This window comes from Rhinoraja longicauda, chromosome 41, assembly GCF_053455715.1.
Source record: "Rhinoraja longicauda isolate Sanriku21f chromosome 41, sRhiLon1.1, whole genome shotgun sequence".
NCBI lineage: Eukaryota > Metazoa > Chordata > Chondrichthyes > Rajiformes > Arhynchobatidae > Rhinoraja > Rhinoraja longicauda.
This window is the reverse complement of record NC_135993.1, coordinates 12,806,629-12,822,565: the sequence shown is the minus strand read 5'-3', so window position 1 is coordinate 12,822,565 and position 15,937 is coordinate 12,806,629. Positions and strand designations below refer to the sequence as shown.

Genomic DNA, 15,937 nt, shown 5'->3' with positions numbered 1-15,937 from the left:
ACTCACAAGGTTGTTAACTATCGGCCTGAACAAGGTAAAGAATGCCTGAGGATGTCTTCTCAGTCAAATAAACTCAACACATACTCCACTCGTCATGTTCCAACTTGCACCCAAGCTTTACCCATCCATTAGCGCTCTGATGGCCACCAGTCACACAATGTTGTTACCTTCGAGTGGGTACAGTGAACATTCATTGGATTAATTTCTGGCAAGCAAATTGTTCAGTGGATTCAGAATATAATTCCATCTGTCTTTCAACATTTCATTAGAGTAAATTACCACTCTTCAATTATTCTACATCAGCCAAGCAGTCTGAACAATTAGAATTATTGAAGGAATTATTAGAAAGATTGTGGAGAGGGAGAACAAGGTGTATTAGCAGACATCTGGAAAATTGTAGATGGTGCTGAGCAGCAGGAGGGGTAAAACAGAATTTGGGGGATGGATCCAAAGCAACAGTGGTGGAATGGGAAGAGGTTTTTTTTAAATTCAGAGTTATAGGACAATAAGGAAGAGGAGATAGTTGTCTTTGTCAAGTATGCAAGATATTATATCAACCTTATGACAAACTTTTGAATACAGGATCAAGGGTAAAACTTGGTTGCAAAGTGACTATGCCCAAATATTTTGAAGAGGAAAGAGTGATTTGACGCGACAGGAAGAAGGGACTCAGCTTGCGGGGCTGAAGGGACCAAGATAGGTTTTCTGAGGAGATGAAGGAAAATGAGTCAGTATCCAAGAAAGGTGAAGTGTTATCATAGTATTTACAAAGAGAGGTTGGGTGGTCAATTGTTCAAATTGGTCAGGGGAGTGTGAAATGGATGTCGGAGATATTAACCTTAGAAAAGAAACCGATTTAATGGGTGCAAGAGAAGAGGGAATGGTGACAAAAGATTGTAGATGCTAGAATCTCGAGCAAAAAACAAAGAAGAACTCAGCGGATCTGGCAACATCTATGGAGGGAAATGAACGGACCAGGGGTGCTCAAATCTGGAATAATCTGGTCAGGTGACAGGCACCTAGTAAAAGTGTTTTAGAGTTTTGATATGTGGGTGGACGGTTCGGGTAAGGAGGGAAAAGTAGGTTGTAACTTGCAACAGTTATTAATGGGAAACATTCTACTGCCAATGCATGTGATCCAGCTATATCAGCCTCCTTTCCCCAAACTAACTGTATTCACTTTATTTAACAGTTGAGACAGACTCCTAAATTAAAAGCAGCACACACACATTCTTTGTTTAAAACCAGTTTAATCAATTTCCCCCCATTTTTTACCTTATGATTTCGTCCATGTTTGTCCAAAAGAGAGATAATTGATTTGATATGGTTTTCTGTTATGATGTTCAGAACCTCAGGGCTTTCAATCAAAACACAGTACAGGACTTCTAGGATACCTATAGCACCACAAGACATGAAAACGATTTTCAATTAGATTTTCATGGTGCCATAAGAAAACACTTGCAACAAATAAGCTTTTAAGAAAGATGACTGAATGCTGAATCAACAAAGTCTACTTTAAGGAATTTCTTGAAAGTGAGTAAGGTTAAATGATGCAAGAGTTTGGGCGGCACGGTAGCGCAGCGGTAGAGTTGCTGCTTTACAGCGAATGCAGCACCGGAGACACAGGTTCGATCCTGACTACGGGTACTGCACTGTAAGGAGTTTGTACGTTCTCCCCGTGACCTGCGTGGGTTTTCTCCGAGATCTTCGGTTTCCTCCCACACTCCAAAGACGTACAGGTATGTAGGTTAATTGGCTGGGTAAATGTAAAAATTGTCCCTAGTGGGTGTAGGATAGTGTTAATGTACGGGGATCACTGGGCGGCACGGACTTGGAGGGCCGAAAAGGCCTGTTTCCGGCTGTAGATATATGATATGATGATATGATAAAGACTTTTGAAAGAAAGAAGCATCTGAGAAGCAAAGACCCGACTTCAAATCTCTCGAGATAAGAAAGGGAAAAAATGCATATGAATGTTTTGTAACAGAATGGCTTTAAAGGTAGTAACGTATAACTGTCTTTATACACAAGAGGTTGACTTCATCTGTTCTCACACTTTACATACAAATTTAAGTGGGATGTTATCAATGAATTCTAAATGATAGACCTTTAATTATGAATTTAAAAACTTTAAAGGCTCATTTTCTTAAACGCCATAGATAGACACAAAATGCTGTAGTAACTCAGCAGGATAGGCAGCATCTCTGCAGAGAAGGAATGGGTGACTTTTTGGGTCGAGACCCTGAAGAAAGGGTCTCGACCCGAAACGTCATCCATTCCTTCTCTCCAGAGATGCTGTCTGGCCCGTTGAGTTACTCCAGCAATTGGTGTCTGTCTTCCTTGCTGAAATAGTTGTCACAAACTTTGTACAATAGCAAAACCAAAACATTCTTTGCTGACAAGTACTGGCTAAGGTGAGCCTCCAGTATAACAATTATTGCAGTAAGGTACCTGAAGAAGCTTCCAGTCGATCCAGTTTACTGACCAACCAGTCAAGGTTATCAGAAAAGAGAGCACAATTTCTGCGATTTCCACGGATGAGAGAAGCTATAAAAAAGGGAAAATACATGATTAATTAAATTTTAAAAGTTTTTTAAGGATGGATAATTGAACAAGCAAGTGTTTGGGGAAAGTGGAAGAGCAGTGGATCATGAAAATGATCGAGAACAGGCTTGCATTTATGTAGCACCTAGCATGATCGCAGAATACTGCAAAAGACATCATGACCAAGGTATAGTTTTAAAATGTATATAGCTTTATAATATTACAAAGAATTAAAGGTAATTTGTACACAGCATATTCCCTCAAACAGCAGAGATAAATAAGAAGACAATCTACTTTTGTGAAAATAGTCTGATAAATAACGATAGCAAGCTAAATTAACGTAAACAATGCAGGATTTATTGAAATCCTTTTTGTTATCTATCAAATACAAATAGGTTCTACAATATATTAAGAGACAAATAACCAAAAAGGAAAATACAACTATATCAGAGATTTCTACCAAACACCAATGATCATCACTATACATTCTGTGAATTTTTTTGAAACAAAATTGTTCAGAGGATTTGGACATCACTGGCATTTAATCCCTAATTGTCTCTGAACTAAGGAACCAGTTAAGAGTCAATCGCATGGTGGGCCTGGAGTCACATATAGCCTGGATCAGATAAGGAAGGTGCATTTCCTTCCCTCGTGCTTATAGGTTATTGATAATCTAGGAATTTTATGTTTATCGTTACCAGGGCTGGCTTTAGTTCCAGATTTGTTCAAATAGCTGAATATGTTACCCGAGCTTTTCAGTAGGACTCAGAATGCCTTTGAGATCACTGGCTGCTAGTTCAGTAACTTAACTATAAGACTACCGTTCCTAACTGTCATGATGGAGACTGAAAACATCACCGTATTGTTTTTATATTCCTCACCTAACAGTTCATAAAGAAGGTTAACAATTTCCTTCCAAGATTCAGCTGCTTCTTCTCCCGCAAACTCTGAGAAATGAGCTGCGCTGTTATACATGTTCATTCTGTCAATGGAATCCAACACCAGTTGAATCATGCCCTACAATATAACAAAATGTACAACCAACAATTACATCATGATACAATTCTGGTTGTGGATTTGTGCCTTTTGGGGCTACCACCGAATTTCCAAGAAATTGATTGAGTTTATCAAACACCATTTAAACTCTATGTGAAGCCACCATCATGTCTCTTGGTAGCTTTATGGATGATGGGTTGGACCACATTGTGTATCCAATTTCACTGCAATGTTCAGATGAAAATTAGATTTTCTAATTTCAGGTAACCCACTCCCCCGTGTTCCTTTTCTACTCTCACCAGTTCACCCAACATCTTTGTTCAAATATAATCAGTACTGAATTACATAATAATAATAATAATAATAATGCATTACATTTATATAGCGCTTTTCAAACACTCAAAGACGCTTTACAGGGATTACTAGAACATAGAGAAGAAAATAAATAGATAAATAAGTAAACGAACAGAAAAAGGAGACAGAAGGTGAGGTGACGGTCAGTGGTTGAAGGCAGTGCTGAACAGGTGAGACTTCAGTGATGTTTTGAATGTGGTGAGTGAGGAGGAGTCTCTGACAGTTTGGGGTAGTGAGTTCCAGAGGGTGGGAGCAGCGATGGAGAAAGCCCTGTCCCCCCAGGATCTGAGTTTGGTCCGGATGGGGGGGGACAGGAGGTTGGCAGCAGCAGAGCGGAGGGTGCAGGTGGGAGTGTGTCTGTGGAGGAGGTCAGTCAGGTAGGATGGGGCCAGGTTATGGAGGGCTTTGTAGGTCATGAGGAGGATGTTGTACTGGATTCTCTGGGGGATGGGGAGCCAGTGGAGCTTGTAAAGGACGGGGGTGATATGGTCACGGATCGGGGAGTGGGTGAGTAGACGGGCAGCGGAGTTTTGAATGTATTGAAGTTTACTGATGATTTTTGAGGGTGAGCCATAGAGGAGGCTGTTGCAGTAGTCCAGACGGGAGGTGATGAAGGCGTGGATGAGGGTTTCTGCAGCTGTGGAGGAGAGGGATGGACAGAGACGGGTGATGTTTTTGAGGTGGAAGAAGGCTGTCTTGGTGATGTGTTTGATGTGTTTGTCGAAGGAGAGGGTTTGATCAAAGATGATTCCAAGATTCCGGATGTGAGGGGAGGTGGATACTGGGAGACCATCAATATTGAGGATGAAGTTTTGGGTGGATTTGGTGAGCGTTTTTGGACCAATGATGATGATTTCGGATTTGTTGCAGTTGAGTTTCAGGAAATTTGATTGAAGCCAAGATTTTATTTCAGTGATGCAGTTTGTCAGTGTAGAGTGTGTGGTGGTGGAGATTGACTTGGTGGAGATGAAAATGAAATAGTTGAAAGTAAATTACGTTTAGTTAGTGTACAATCGCACTGCAAACATAGTACCAGCTATTTTCTTCCTGATACACCACACTACCCTATACATCTAACTTGCTTCTCTGGGTAAACTGGCACCCAAGTGGGTACATGGAGGACTTCTTTAAAGTAGCAGTGCATGATGGATAATTTAATTTGAATTTACATTAATTGTGCCCATTACTGTAAATGGCGGTCCCGAATTTAAATAAGGTAGTGCATTATCATTTACTTCACGGATAGGTAAATATTAGAGTTGAAATCACTATTCTGGAAATGAAATTGAGGGGCATAAGCCATGTTTGCCAGTTATTTCTTTGCAATACTTCCGAAACCACACAATTTCACACATTCCTATTCCAAAATGTTGTTTTCTTACCTCTTCCTGGAATAAATTCTGTCTATTTTTGAGTGAGCGTAATTTGGTCTGCTTCTCTTCATGAGCCAGCTCCTCTTCGGGATGTTGGAAGTAGTTGATCAGATCCTGAAGGCTCAGCACTATTGTATCAATAGGTAAGGATACTGGAGCTGAAGACTTATTCTTTCCACTTAGCATATCTAGACCTCTTTATTGAAAACAAAATACAAAGTACAATAAACATAGAAGATCAATTCTGAAAACGACTGTTCTAAATATTCCACAGCCAACTTTGGGCCCCAATGAAAATATTTGGCCATTTCTACAAATATTTTTAATTTATTATCATTAAAGTAGTGAATATTCAATCAGAATCCTGCTAATGTGTAAAATAAATACATTTTGATGAGACAAAAGATTGTTTTGAATTTCAGTCATTTGTAATATAATACAATCATGTAGAATTATCCAACAGAAGTTTAAAAAGTGCTTCATTTGGCTATGTCAAACAGTATTATAAGATGACAACATTTTGTAAGCCTGCCATATGTCAATCATTATTTGTTTAGAGAATAAACTATTTAAATCCACCCAAACATTTAAAGAAACTCTATACTGATTTGGACTGCCCGAGAGTGTGCTTCCAAAATGTTCTTTCTTTCATTCAAAAATTGACAAAAATGAACCTACTTAATGAATTGGTTGAAAAGGCCGCCTGTGCTATAAATCATTCGGGAAGCCTGGGATTCCTCTTGTTGCGAACGTGATAGTGAAAGTGCATCATCCATGTGTCCTTCTTGGTGTAGTATAGCCTAAAACAAAAATTCTTTAAATGGTTATTTATTTAAGGCTGAAAGATCTACTTTGCAAAGGTAGATTTTTTTTTCTGTCTCTCCTTATTTTTTTTAATAGGACTTAAAACCTTTTGCTAGGTGCTCGTACCTAATCCAAGTAGTCAATGCTCAAATGTCACAGATTTTCATATTCAGAGTGGTTGTATACACACTCAAACATGCAACGGGGGAGATTTGCATATTTGCATATTTCACAGAGCGCAGGTTTTTTCAATGACAAGTAATCCAAAGTCAATGTAACATGGAATAAAAACAGAAAATGCTGGCAATACAATGCAGGTCCGGCAGCATTTGGAGAGAAATGGACTAAACATTTCAAATTAGTGATCATAATCAACAAAATGAATGAACAAGACCCACTGGGTACCTCCAGCATTTTGTTTTTCACATTTCCACTATCTGCAGTTATTTGCTTCTCATTAACCTAAAGTAAATCACTTTGATAATCATTTTGGACAATATAATGTCACTTACAAAATTGGCTAAAGTAATTCTGGTCAAAGTCCTGGAACTACCACACCGAAGTCACTCCGTTCCGTAATATTCCCCCCAACCTAACCATTCATGATGTATGTCCGAGACTCATTAGTATTCCTCAATAATTCCACCAATCTTCATGTCATCTGCATACATGCTGATCATGTCTTCTGCATCTACATTAAATCATTCACGTATAAGCAAGGGCCCCAGCACCGATCCCAATGGAGCACCACTAGTCACAGGTATCCAATCACAAAAACGATCTTCCACCTGACCCACAGTCTCCTATTGCCAAGGCATTTTGCCAACTTGCACGGGATCCCAAGGGCCTTAGCATTTTGGACCAGTGGAAGGCCTTGAGACTGATGTTAAACACACTTTCTAATTAAATTTAAACCATAAACTAACAAAATGGTCACTTTCCAAGGGAGAATCTTTTGGCTAAATAATGGGTTACAAGCTTTATAATTTTATTTCAGCCTTAAAAGTGTAATTGGCTAGAAGATGTACTTACTTTTCTCTTCAAAGGTCCCAAGCGGACTGTTTTGGTATCAGCTGCTGCATACGTCAACCAAAGTCCACTGTTCACATGTTGCACAAAGCACATCGACTCACCGTACTTGATCTCTGGGATTCCCATGCCCTCTACATCCCTTTTATGAGCAATATCGATTTTATCCTAAGAAAGCGCAAAATTAGTTTCAGTCCCATTTCAATGTACAGCATGTTGTGATTTGTATGAGAATCATTTGTTCACTAGTATGAGTTTATAATTGTTCTTGCATTTATATTCTTGATAATGGCCATTACTTTGGATGGTCCCTTTTCTCCATTTAGAATGGCAAAATACTTAGGAATATGTCGGAAGGAACTGCAGATGCTGGTTTAAACCGTAGATAGACACAAAAAGCTGGAGCAACTCAGCGGGACAAGCAGCATCACTGGAGAGAAGGAATGGGTGACTAGTCTGAAGAAGGGTCTCGACCCGAAACATCACCCATTCCTTCTCTCCAGAGATGCTGCCTGGCCTGCTAAGTTACTCCAGGTTTTTGTGACTATCTATGGCAAAATACTTTTACAATTTGAATGAGCAATAATTAGCGGCACCAACCACGCATATCAGAACTAGAGGAGAAAAAAGGAACTACAGATGCTGGTTTATTAAAAAAATACTCAACGCTGGATAAAACTCAGCGGAACATGCAGCAAAAGGGCGGCACGGTAGCGCAGCGGTAGAGTTGCTGCTTTACAGCGAATGCAGCGCCGGAGACTCAGGTTCGATCCTGACTACGGGTGCTGCACTGTAAGGAGTTTGTACGTTCTCCCCGTGACCTGCGTGGGTTTTCTCCGAGATCTTCGGTTTCCTCCCACACTCCAAAGACGTACAGGTATGTAGGTTAATTGGCTGGGTAAATGTAAAAATTGTCCCTAGTGGGTGTAGGATAGTGTTAATGTACGGGGATCGCTGGGCGGCATGGACTTGGTGGGCCGAAAAGGCCTGTTTCCGGCTGTATATATATGATATGATATGATAACTCAGGAGAACATGGATAGGTGACATTTTGGGTTGGCGCTCTTCTTGAGACTGATTGTGGTGGACTGGGCAGAAAGCTGGAAGGGAAGAGGCATGGCAAATGATAGATGGATACAGGTGAAGGAAGTTTTTGATAGACAGATGGTTGGACAAAGGTTAGAGATGAAAAGACAACAGGTGTGAGATAAGGGTAGAAGAGTTGTGAATTGTGAAGCCAGAAGGAGGAATGAAGATGGAAGGAGAGGGGGAGGGGAGAAATGGGTGCACGCGCAGTGAGGGGTGTGGTTAGAAGGTTGGGGGGGTGGGGGTAAAGATTAGTGACATAAAATTCGAGAATTTAATGTTCGTAGCGTTAGATTGCAAACTACCCGTGGAAGGGAAGGAAGCTTGGAGTACAGGAGAACCTGGGGGATGTACCCCTTGAAAACAGGCTCACCCTCTTGGAAGCTGTCGGGACAGAAGACACTGCCAGTCTGAGCGGCACGCAGGTCAGAGAGGCAAAACGTGGCGCTGAGGCAAAGCGGAAGAGCTGTGGTAGTCGGGGACTCCATCGTGAGAGGTACAGACAGGGGCAACAGGCGGAATTCAAGGATGGTGTGTTGCCTCCCTGGTGTCAGGATCCAGGACGTCACGGACTGATTGCAGGGCATCCTCAAGGGTGAAGGTGAGCAGCCAGAAATAGTGCATGTCGGCACAAATGACGTCGGGAAGAAGGGGAAAGAGATTCTGCAGCGTGACTTTAGAGAGTTCGGAAGAAGGCTGAAAAGCAGGACCTCCAGGGTGGTTATCTCTGGTTGCTTCCAGTTTCGTCGTGCTGGTGAAGTGCAGGAACAGGGAGATGGGGATCTGAATGTGTGGCCGAGGAGCTGGTGCAGGGGGCAGGGATTTAAATTCTTAGACCACTGGGATCTGTTTTGGGGTAAGGGGATGGGTTGCACCTCAACAAGCAGGGGAACAGCATTCTGGCAGGCAGGTTTGCCACTGCTACACAGGTGGTTTAAGCTAAATAGTGGGGGGTGGGGGGAGACTAATTGGAAAGACAAGGATGGAGTTAAAGGGAAAGAGAGTATAGGAAAAGTTAAGAAAGACACCAGAGTTAACGGGACAGAAAGCTCACGAAGGGATAGGAGAGTATGGTTGTACCCCTGGGTACAATGACAATAAAGATATATTGTATTGTATTGTATTGTATTATCATATCATATCATATCATATATCATATATATATACAGCCGGAAAAGGCCTTTTCGGCCCTCCAAGTCCGTGCCGCCCAGCGATCCCCGTACATTAACACTATCCTACACCCACTAGGGACAATTTTTACATTTACCCAGCCAATTAACCTACATACCTGTACGTCTTTGGAGTGTGGGAGGAAACCGAAGATCTCGGAGAAAACCCACGCAGGTCACGGGGAGAACGTGCAAACTCCTTACAGTGCAGCACCCGTAGTCTGGATCGAACCTGAGTCTCCGGCGCTGCATTCGCTGTAAAGCAGCAACTCTACCGCTGCGCTACCGTGCCGCCAAATAATTTTAGTTGCAATGATCCTCTGAGCCATTCTACAGAAACTGTCTACACCGTGGCTTAAAGTGGCCACACGTCATCAAACATACAGCTACTCAGCTCAATTAGTCACTGGAGTATCCTCTGGTCCCCTCCCACTCTAATTTAATGTTTAATTTTCTGGTCCCATCCCAATTAATCCGTTTTTTTTTTTACATCCTCTCTTACATTCTATCTCATTTAAGCAATCAAACAAAAATCAAGAGATACTGTTAAATAAACAAAGCAAAAATGCCGATAGCAGCAAACATAAAGCATTCCTGACCCCTGTCCCAAACATCCATACAATCACCACATTAAACGTTCAGCTAAAAAAATCACACAACAAATTAGTGTGAACATTAGCTGAATGTGCAAATCAGGATTGTGTTGATGTAGATAAATATTACCGGATAGTGATGTCGACAAATGAAAAGGTCGATTTTGATACACAAATGTCATCAAGAGGCAGGGGGAAACGGGAGGGGGGGGGGGCAGAGGGAGGGAGAGAGAGAGTGGGAACATGGTATTGATCAAGATCAACCGCGATTGCACTGAATGGCTGAGCAGGCTCAAAGGGCCAAATTACTTATTCCTGCTCCCCTTTCTACATTTCTCTGAGGAGATGGACCCCAAAGAGCAAATCATCTTTCTTTTGAACCTCGTTTTAAACCCTGTAATTCTTTTTTTAATCTCCTACTGAAATCAAAACCAATTAAACTTCCATTATATAAAAACAATTTTCAATTAAAGGGAGTAATTGACAAACATCTCCCTGAATTAGTGATGAAAACGTGGTACACATTGTTTACTTGTACTCCGGAAGGGCACATCCAAGCATCAGAAACATCAGTCCAATGGCTCCACCAAATGACAGGCTGATCAAAGCTTTGATGCCCGCCATTGTCAAGTGAAATAGGAATTGATGTGAAAAATGAGATGAGTAAGGAATTAAAAGTATTATATATGAATGCGCAAAGTATAAGAAGTAAAGTGGATGAGCTTGAGGCTTAGATAGAGTTTGGTAGATATGACATTGTGCGGATTACAGAAACATGGCTGCAGGAGGATCGGGACTCGGAATTGAATATTCAGGGTTATACATCCTTTAGAAAGGACAGGCAGGTGGGCAGAGAAGGGGGGTAGCTCTGTTGGTGAGGGATGAAATTCAATCCCTTGCGAGGGGTGACATAGGGACTGACGATGTGGAGTCGCTATGGATAGAATTGAGGAATTGTAAAGGTAAGAAGACACTAATGGGAGTTATCTGCAGGCCCCCAAACAGTAGCCTGGATATCGGGTGCAAGTTGCAGCAAAAGTTAAAATTGGCATGTAACAGTGGCATGCCACTGTGGTTATGGGAGATTTCAATATGCAGATAGACTGGGAAATCAGGTTGGTTTTGGGCCCCAAGAAAGGGAGTTCGTAAACTGCCTACGAGATGGATTCTTAGAGCAGTTTGTACTGGAGCCTACCAAAGAGTAGGCAATTATGGATTTATTGTTGTCCAAAGAACCAGATTTAATAAGGGAGCTCGAGGTAAAGGAACCGCTTGGAGGTAGTGACCTTAATATGATTCGTTTTAATCTGCAATTTGAGAGGGAGAAGGTTAAATCAGAAGTGTCAGTGTTGCAGTTGAACAAAGGGGACTATAAATGCATGAGAGAGGAGCTGGCCAAGGTCGACCGGAAAAAGATCCTAGCAGGAATGACGGTGGAACAGCAATGGCACGATTTTCTGGGCATAATCCAGAAGATGCAGGATCATTTCATTCCAAAGAGGAAGAAAGATTCTAAGGGGAGTAAGACACAACCATGGCTGACAAGGGAAGTTAAGGAAGGAATAAAACTAAAAGAAAAGATGTATAACATAGCAAAGAGTAGCGGGAAGCCAGAGGATTGGGCAACTTTCAAAGGACAACAGAAGATAACAAAAAGCGCAATACGGGGTGAACAGAAGATAACAAAAAGGGCAATACGAGGGTAAGCTGGCCAAGAATATAAAGGAGGATAGTAAAAGCTTCTTTAGGTATGTTAAGAGAAAAAGATTAGTAAAGTCAAATGTGGGTCCCTTGAAGGCAGACACAGGTACTTTGGTTCTGACTTCACTAAGGAAGACACAAACAATCCGACAGATGTATTAGAGGTAGAGGATCTAGGGAGGCAGAAGAACTGAAATAAATTTGCATTAGGCGAGAAATAGTATTGGGTCAACTGATGGGCCTGAAGGCTGATAAATCCCCAGGGCTTGATGGTCTGCATCCCAGGGTACTCAAGGAGGTGGCACGAGAAATCGTGGATGCATTGGTGATCATTTCCCAATATTCTATAGATTCAGGCTCAGTTCCTGTGGATTGGAGGGTAGCTAATGTTATCCCACTTTCCAAGAAAGGAGTGAACGAGAAAACGGGGAATTATAGACCAGTTAGCCTGACATCAGGGAAGAGGCTGGAGTCAATTATTAACAAAGTAATAACGGCGCATTTGGATAGCAGTAAAAGAATTGGCCCAAGTCAGCATGGATTTATGAAGGGGAAATCCTGCTTAGCTAATCTTCTGGAATTTTTTGAGGATGTGACAAGTAAAATGGATGAAGGAGAGCAACTGCACTTTCAGAAAGCCTTTGATCAGGTCCCACACAAAAGATTAGTGGGCAAAATTAGAGCACATGGTATTGGGTGTAGGGTATTGACATGGATAGAGAATTGGTTGGCAGACAGGAAATAAAGAGTAGGAATAAACGGGTTCCTGTCAGAATGGCAGGCAGTGGCGAGTGGAGCGCTGCAAGGCTCTGTGCTGGGGCCGCAACTATTTACAATATATATTAATGATTTAGATGATAGGATTAAAAGTAACACTAGCAAATTTACAACTGATAGTTTGTAAATAGCTGGGTGGCAGTGTGAACTGCAAAGAGGATGCTAGGAGGTTGCAGGGTGACTTGGACAGGTTGAGTGAGTGGGCAAATGCAGTATAATAATATAGATAAATGTGAGGTTATCCACTTTGGTGGAAAAACAAGGAGGCAGATTATTCTCTCAATGGTGTCAGATGAGGAAAAAGGGAAGTGCAACGAGACCTGGGTGTCCTTGTACACCAGTCAGTGAAAGTAAACATGCAGATACAGCAGGCAGTGAACTATTGTCATGTTGGCCTTCATAACGAGAGGATTTGAGTAGAGGTATTAAAGAGGTCCTTCTGCAGTTGTACTGGTGAGACCACATTTGGAGTATTGTGTGCAGTTTTGGTCTCCTAATTTGAGGAAGGACATCCTTGCTATTGAGGCAGTGCAGCATAGGGTCACAAGGATGGAGGGACTATCATATGAGGAAAGATTGGAAAGACTGGGCTTGTATTCACTGGAATTTACAAGGATGAGAGGCAATCTTATAGAAACGTATAAAATTATAAAAGGACTGGACAAGCTAGATGCAGGAAAAATGTTCCCAATGTTGAGGGAGTCCAGAACTTAGGGTCACAGTCTAAGAATAAAGGGGAGGCCATTTAAAACTGAGATGAGAAGAAACTTTTTTTCCCAGAGAGTTGTGAATTTGTGGAATTCTCTGCCACAGAAGGTAGTAGAGGCCTATTGGATGAATTTTAAAGAGAGTTAGACCTCTAGGGGCTAGTGGAATGAAGGGATATGGGGAGAAGGCAGGCACGGATTACTGATTGTGGATGATCAGCCATAATAATAATAATAATAATGCATTTTATTTATATAGCGCTTTTCATATACTCAAAGACGCTTTACAGAGATTTTGAGAACATAGGGAAATGAATAAATAGATAAATAAGTAAATAAATAAATGAACAGAGAAAGGAGACAGAAAGTGAGGTGACCTTCAGTGGTTGAAGGCAGTACTGAACAGGTGAGACTTCAGCGATGTTTTGAATGTGGTGAGTGTGGAGGAGTCACTAACGGTTTGGGGTAGTGAGTTCCATAGGGTGGGAGCAGCGATGGAGAAAGCCCTGTCCCCCCAGGATCTGAGTTTGGTCCGGATGTGGGGGGATAGGAGATTGGCAGCGGCAGAGCGGAGGGTGCAGGTGGGAGTGTGCCTGTGGAGGAGGTCGGTCAGGTAGGATGGGGCCAGGTTATGGAGGGCTTTGTAGGTTATGAGGAGGATTTTGTACTGGATTCTCTGGGGGATGGGGAGCCAGTGGAGTTTATAAAGTACGGGGGTGATATTGTCACGGATCGAGGTGTGTGTGAGTAGACGGGCAGCGGAGTTTTGAATGTATTGAAGTTTATTGATGATTTTTGAGGGTGCGCCATAGAGGAGGAGGCTGTTGCAGTAGTCCAGACGGGAGGTGATGAAGGCGTGGATGAGGGTTTCTGCAGCTGTGGAGGAGAGGGATGGACGGAGACGGGCAATGTTTTTGAGGTGGAAGAAGGCTGTCTTTGTGATGTGTTTGATGTGTTTGTCGAAGGAGAGGGTTTGATCAAGGATGATTCCAAGATTCCGGATGATCACAATGAATGGCGGTGCTGGCTCGAAGGGCCAAATGGCCTCCTGCACCTATTTTCTATGTTTCTATGAATATGAGCATCTGTGTGCTACTTGGACTCACACCCGTTTGTCGCTTCTCTCTCCCATTCCACCCAAATCTTTTCCCCTGCCTTCACAATTCACAACTCTACTATCCTTATTTCACACCTATTGTATATTCATCTATACCCTTTGTCCAACTATCTGCTTATCAAAATCTTCCCCTCACCCATATCCACCTATCATTTGCCAGGCTTTTCCTGTCTGACCCGCTGAGTTACACTAGCACATTATGTCACAACTCATTTTGCACTCGGGAGAATGAACATTAAACTTGAAGAAATAGGGTCTGAATCATGTGGAAAATAACCCTTAGAGAATTATCCAACTAGATACAGAATCAATCAAAAGAATAATTATGCAAGTAACACACATTCCTTTTCCTGAAATTACCATAGATTCTAAAAGCTTAGAAACCAACAGGATAGAGAAAATAAAAATTGGAATCATGAAAGGAGAGCAGGCACACCATGTTTTTAAATGAGCAACAGTACTCTCACATACAGACAGACTCAAGATAGCTTAAGGATCATCAATTCTGCCCTATCTACTAAAGCCCTCTTAAAAATACGAGGGGAAATGTCTGACATATATAGGCCATGGCACTTAAAGAGAAATGAAACTGTGAACCATCAGGGAATGGTATAATCTAAGCCAGAAAACAAAATTGGACACAACTATGAGAGGTTAATTTAGTGAATATAAGTTTGGAATGAAAGCCAAAGGATAAGATTCAAGATCAATTTATTGTCACATGTACCAATTAAGGTACAGTGAAATTTGATTTAAGAGGGAGTGCCAAGCATTGAAAAGGAATGGGCCAGAATCTACAATACTTGGGCAAGTAGGCCAAAAAATTTAGATCTGGTACTTTATTCAAGATCTATCTTATGCTTGATTATATCAAATTAACTTTAATCAAGCTTTAATCAAACTTTAATCAAGCTTCCTCCTGATCCAGTGATCTAAAATCAAGTGGAGCATGATCTGAGTTTGTACCACAAGCATCCTCAATCGCCCATTCACACTCTCTCAACAGGGAGAGTTCTTTGTACTTCTCATTATTATGAAAGAGGGTCCTCATCCTCCAAAGCATGCAAGTGATGTGTAACAACAAAAATGAATATCCAGGTTAAATCATTCATTCTGAACAGAGCAGCATACAAATATTGTCACCCACAATCAACTAACTCAAAACCAAGAATGAATAATGATCTCTGTCTAGACGAAAAACGTATGTGAAGCTTGACATAAATTTGTATCTGAAAACTAATTCCTTTATTTCTCAATTTTCTCTCACCTTTGAGATTCGGAAACAAAATGAAGTGATTTTGGTGTTTGATTTCTCTTGCTCAAAGAGTAAAAGCCCTTTCTCTTCATCCAGGCCCAAATATTTGCCTGTGGTAACATGGCGAATACGGAAAGGCTGACCCCATTTCAGGTGGCTACCACTCCAGCTGTTGGAACAACATCAATCCTTTAGAAAACAGATGGCAACTCACATTTCTATGAATAAAATTAAATAAAATTGACTAAAATTAAATAAAACTCTCCTGCTCATAATCATCTATATAAGTCTTTAGTATACTTAGTTTAGAGATACAGCATGGAAACAGGCCTTTTGGCACACCGAGTTCATGCCGACCATCAATCGTCCGTACACACTAGTTCTGTCATCCTGTTTTTTCATCCACTCTCTACACGCTTGGGGCAATTTACA

The 15,937-nt window shown here is 41.5% G+C and overlaps 1 protein-coding gene across 5 annotated transcripts in view; it reads right to left on the bottom strand.

Annotated features, from left to right (window-relative positions):
• LOC144611871 (ryanodine receptor 1-like) overlaps positions 1–15,937 on the bottom strand; it is a 479,550-nt gene that overhangs the window by 369,757 nt on the left and 93,856 nt on the right. For all 5 annotated transcript variants that reach the window (XM_078431182.1, XM_078431183.1, XM_078431185.1 and 2 more), the window contains exons 11-17: positions 15,518–15,674; positions 7,104–7,268; positions 5,946–6,067; positions 5,277–5,463; positions 3,426–3,561; positions 2,452–2,547; positions 1,276–1,394 (exon numbers count right to left, since the gene is read on the bottom strand). In XM_078431182.1, coding sequence (XP_078287308.1) covers positions 1,276–1,394; positions 2,452–2,547; positions 3,426–3,561; positions 5,277–5,463; positions 5,946–6,067; positions 7,104–7,268; positions 15,518–15,674 — 982 coding nt within the window. The remainder of the gene's footprint in view (positions 1–1,275; positions 1,395–2,451; positions 2,548–3,425; positions 3,562–5,276; positions 5,464–5,945; positions 6,068–7,103; positions 7,269–15,517; positions 15,675–15,937) is intronic.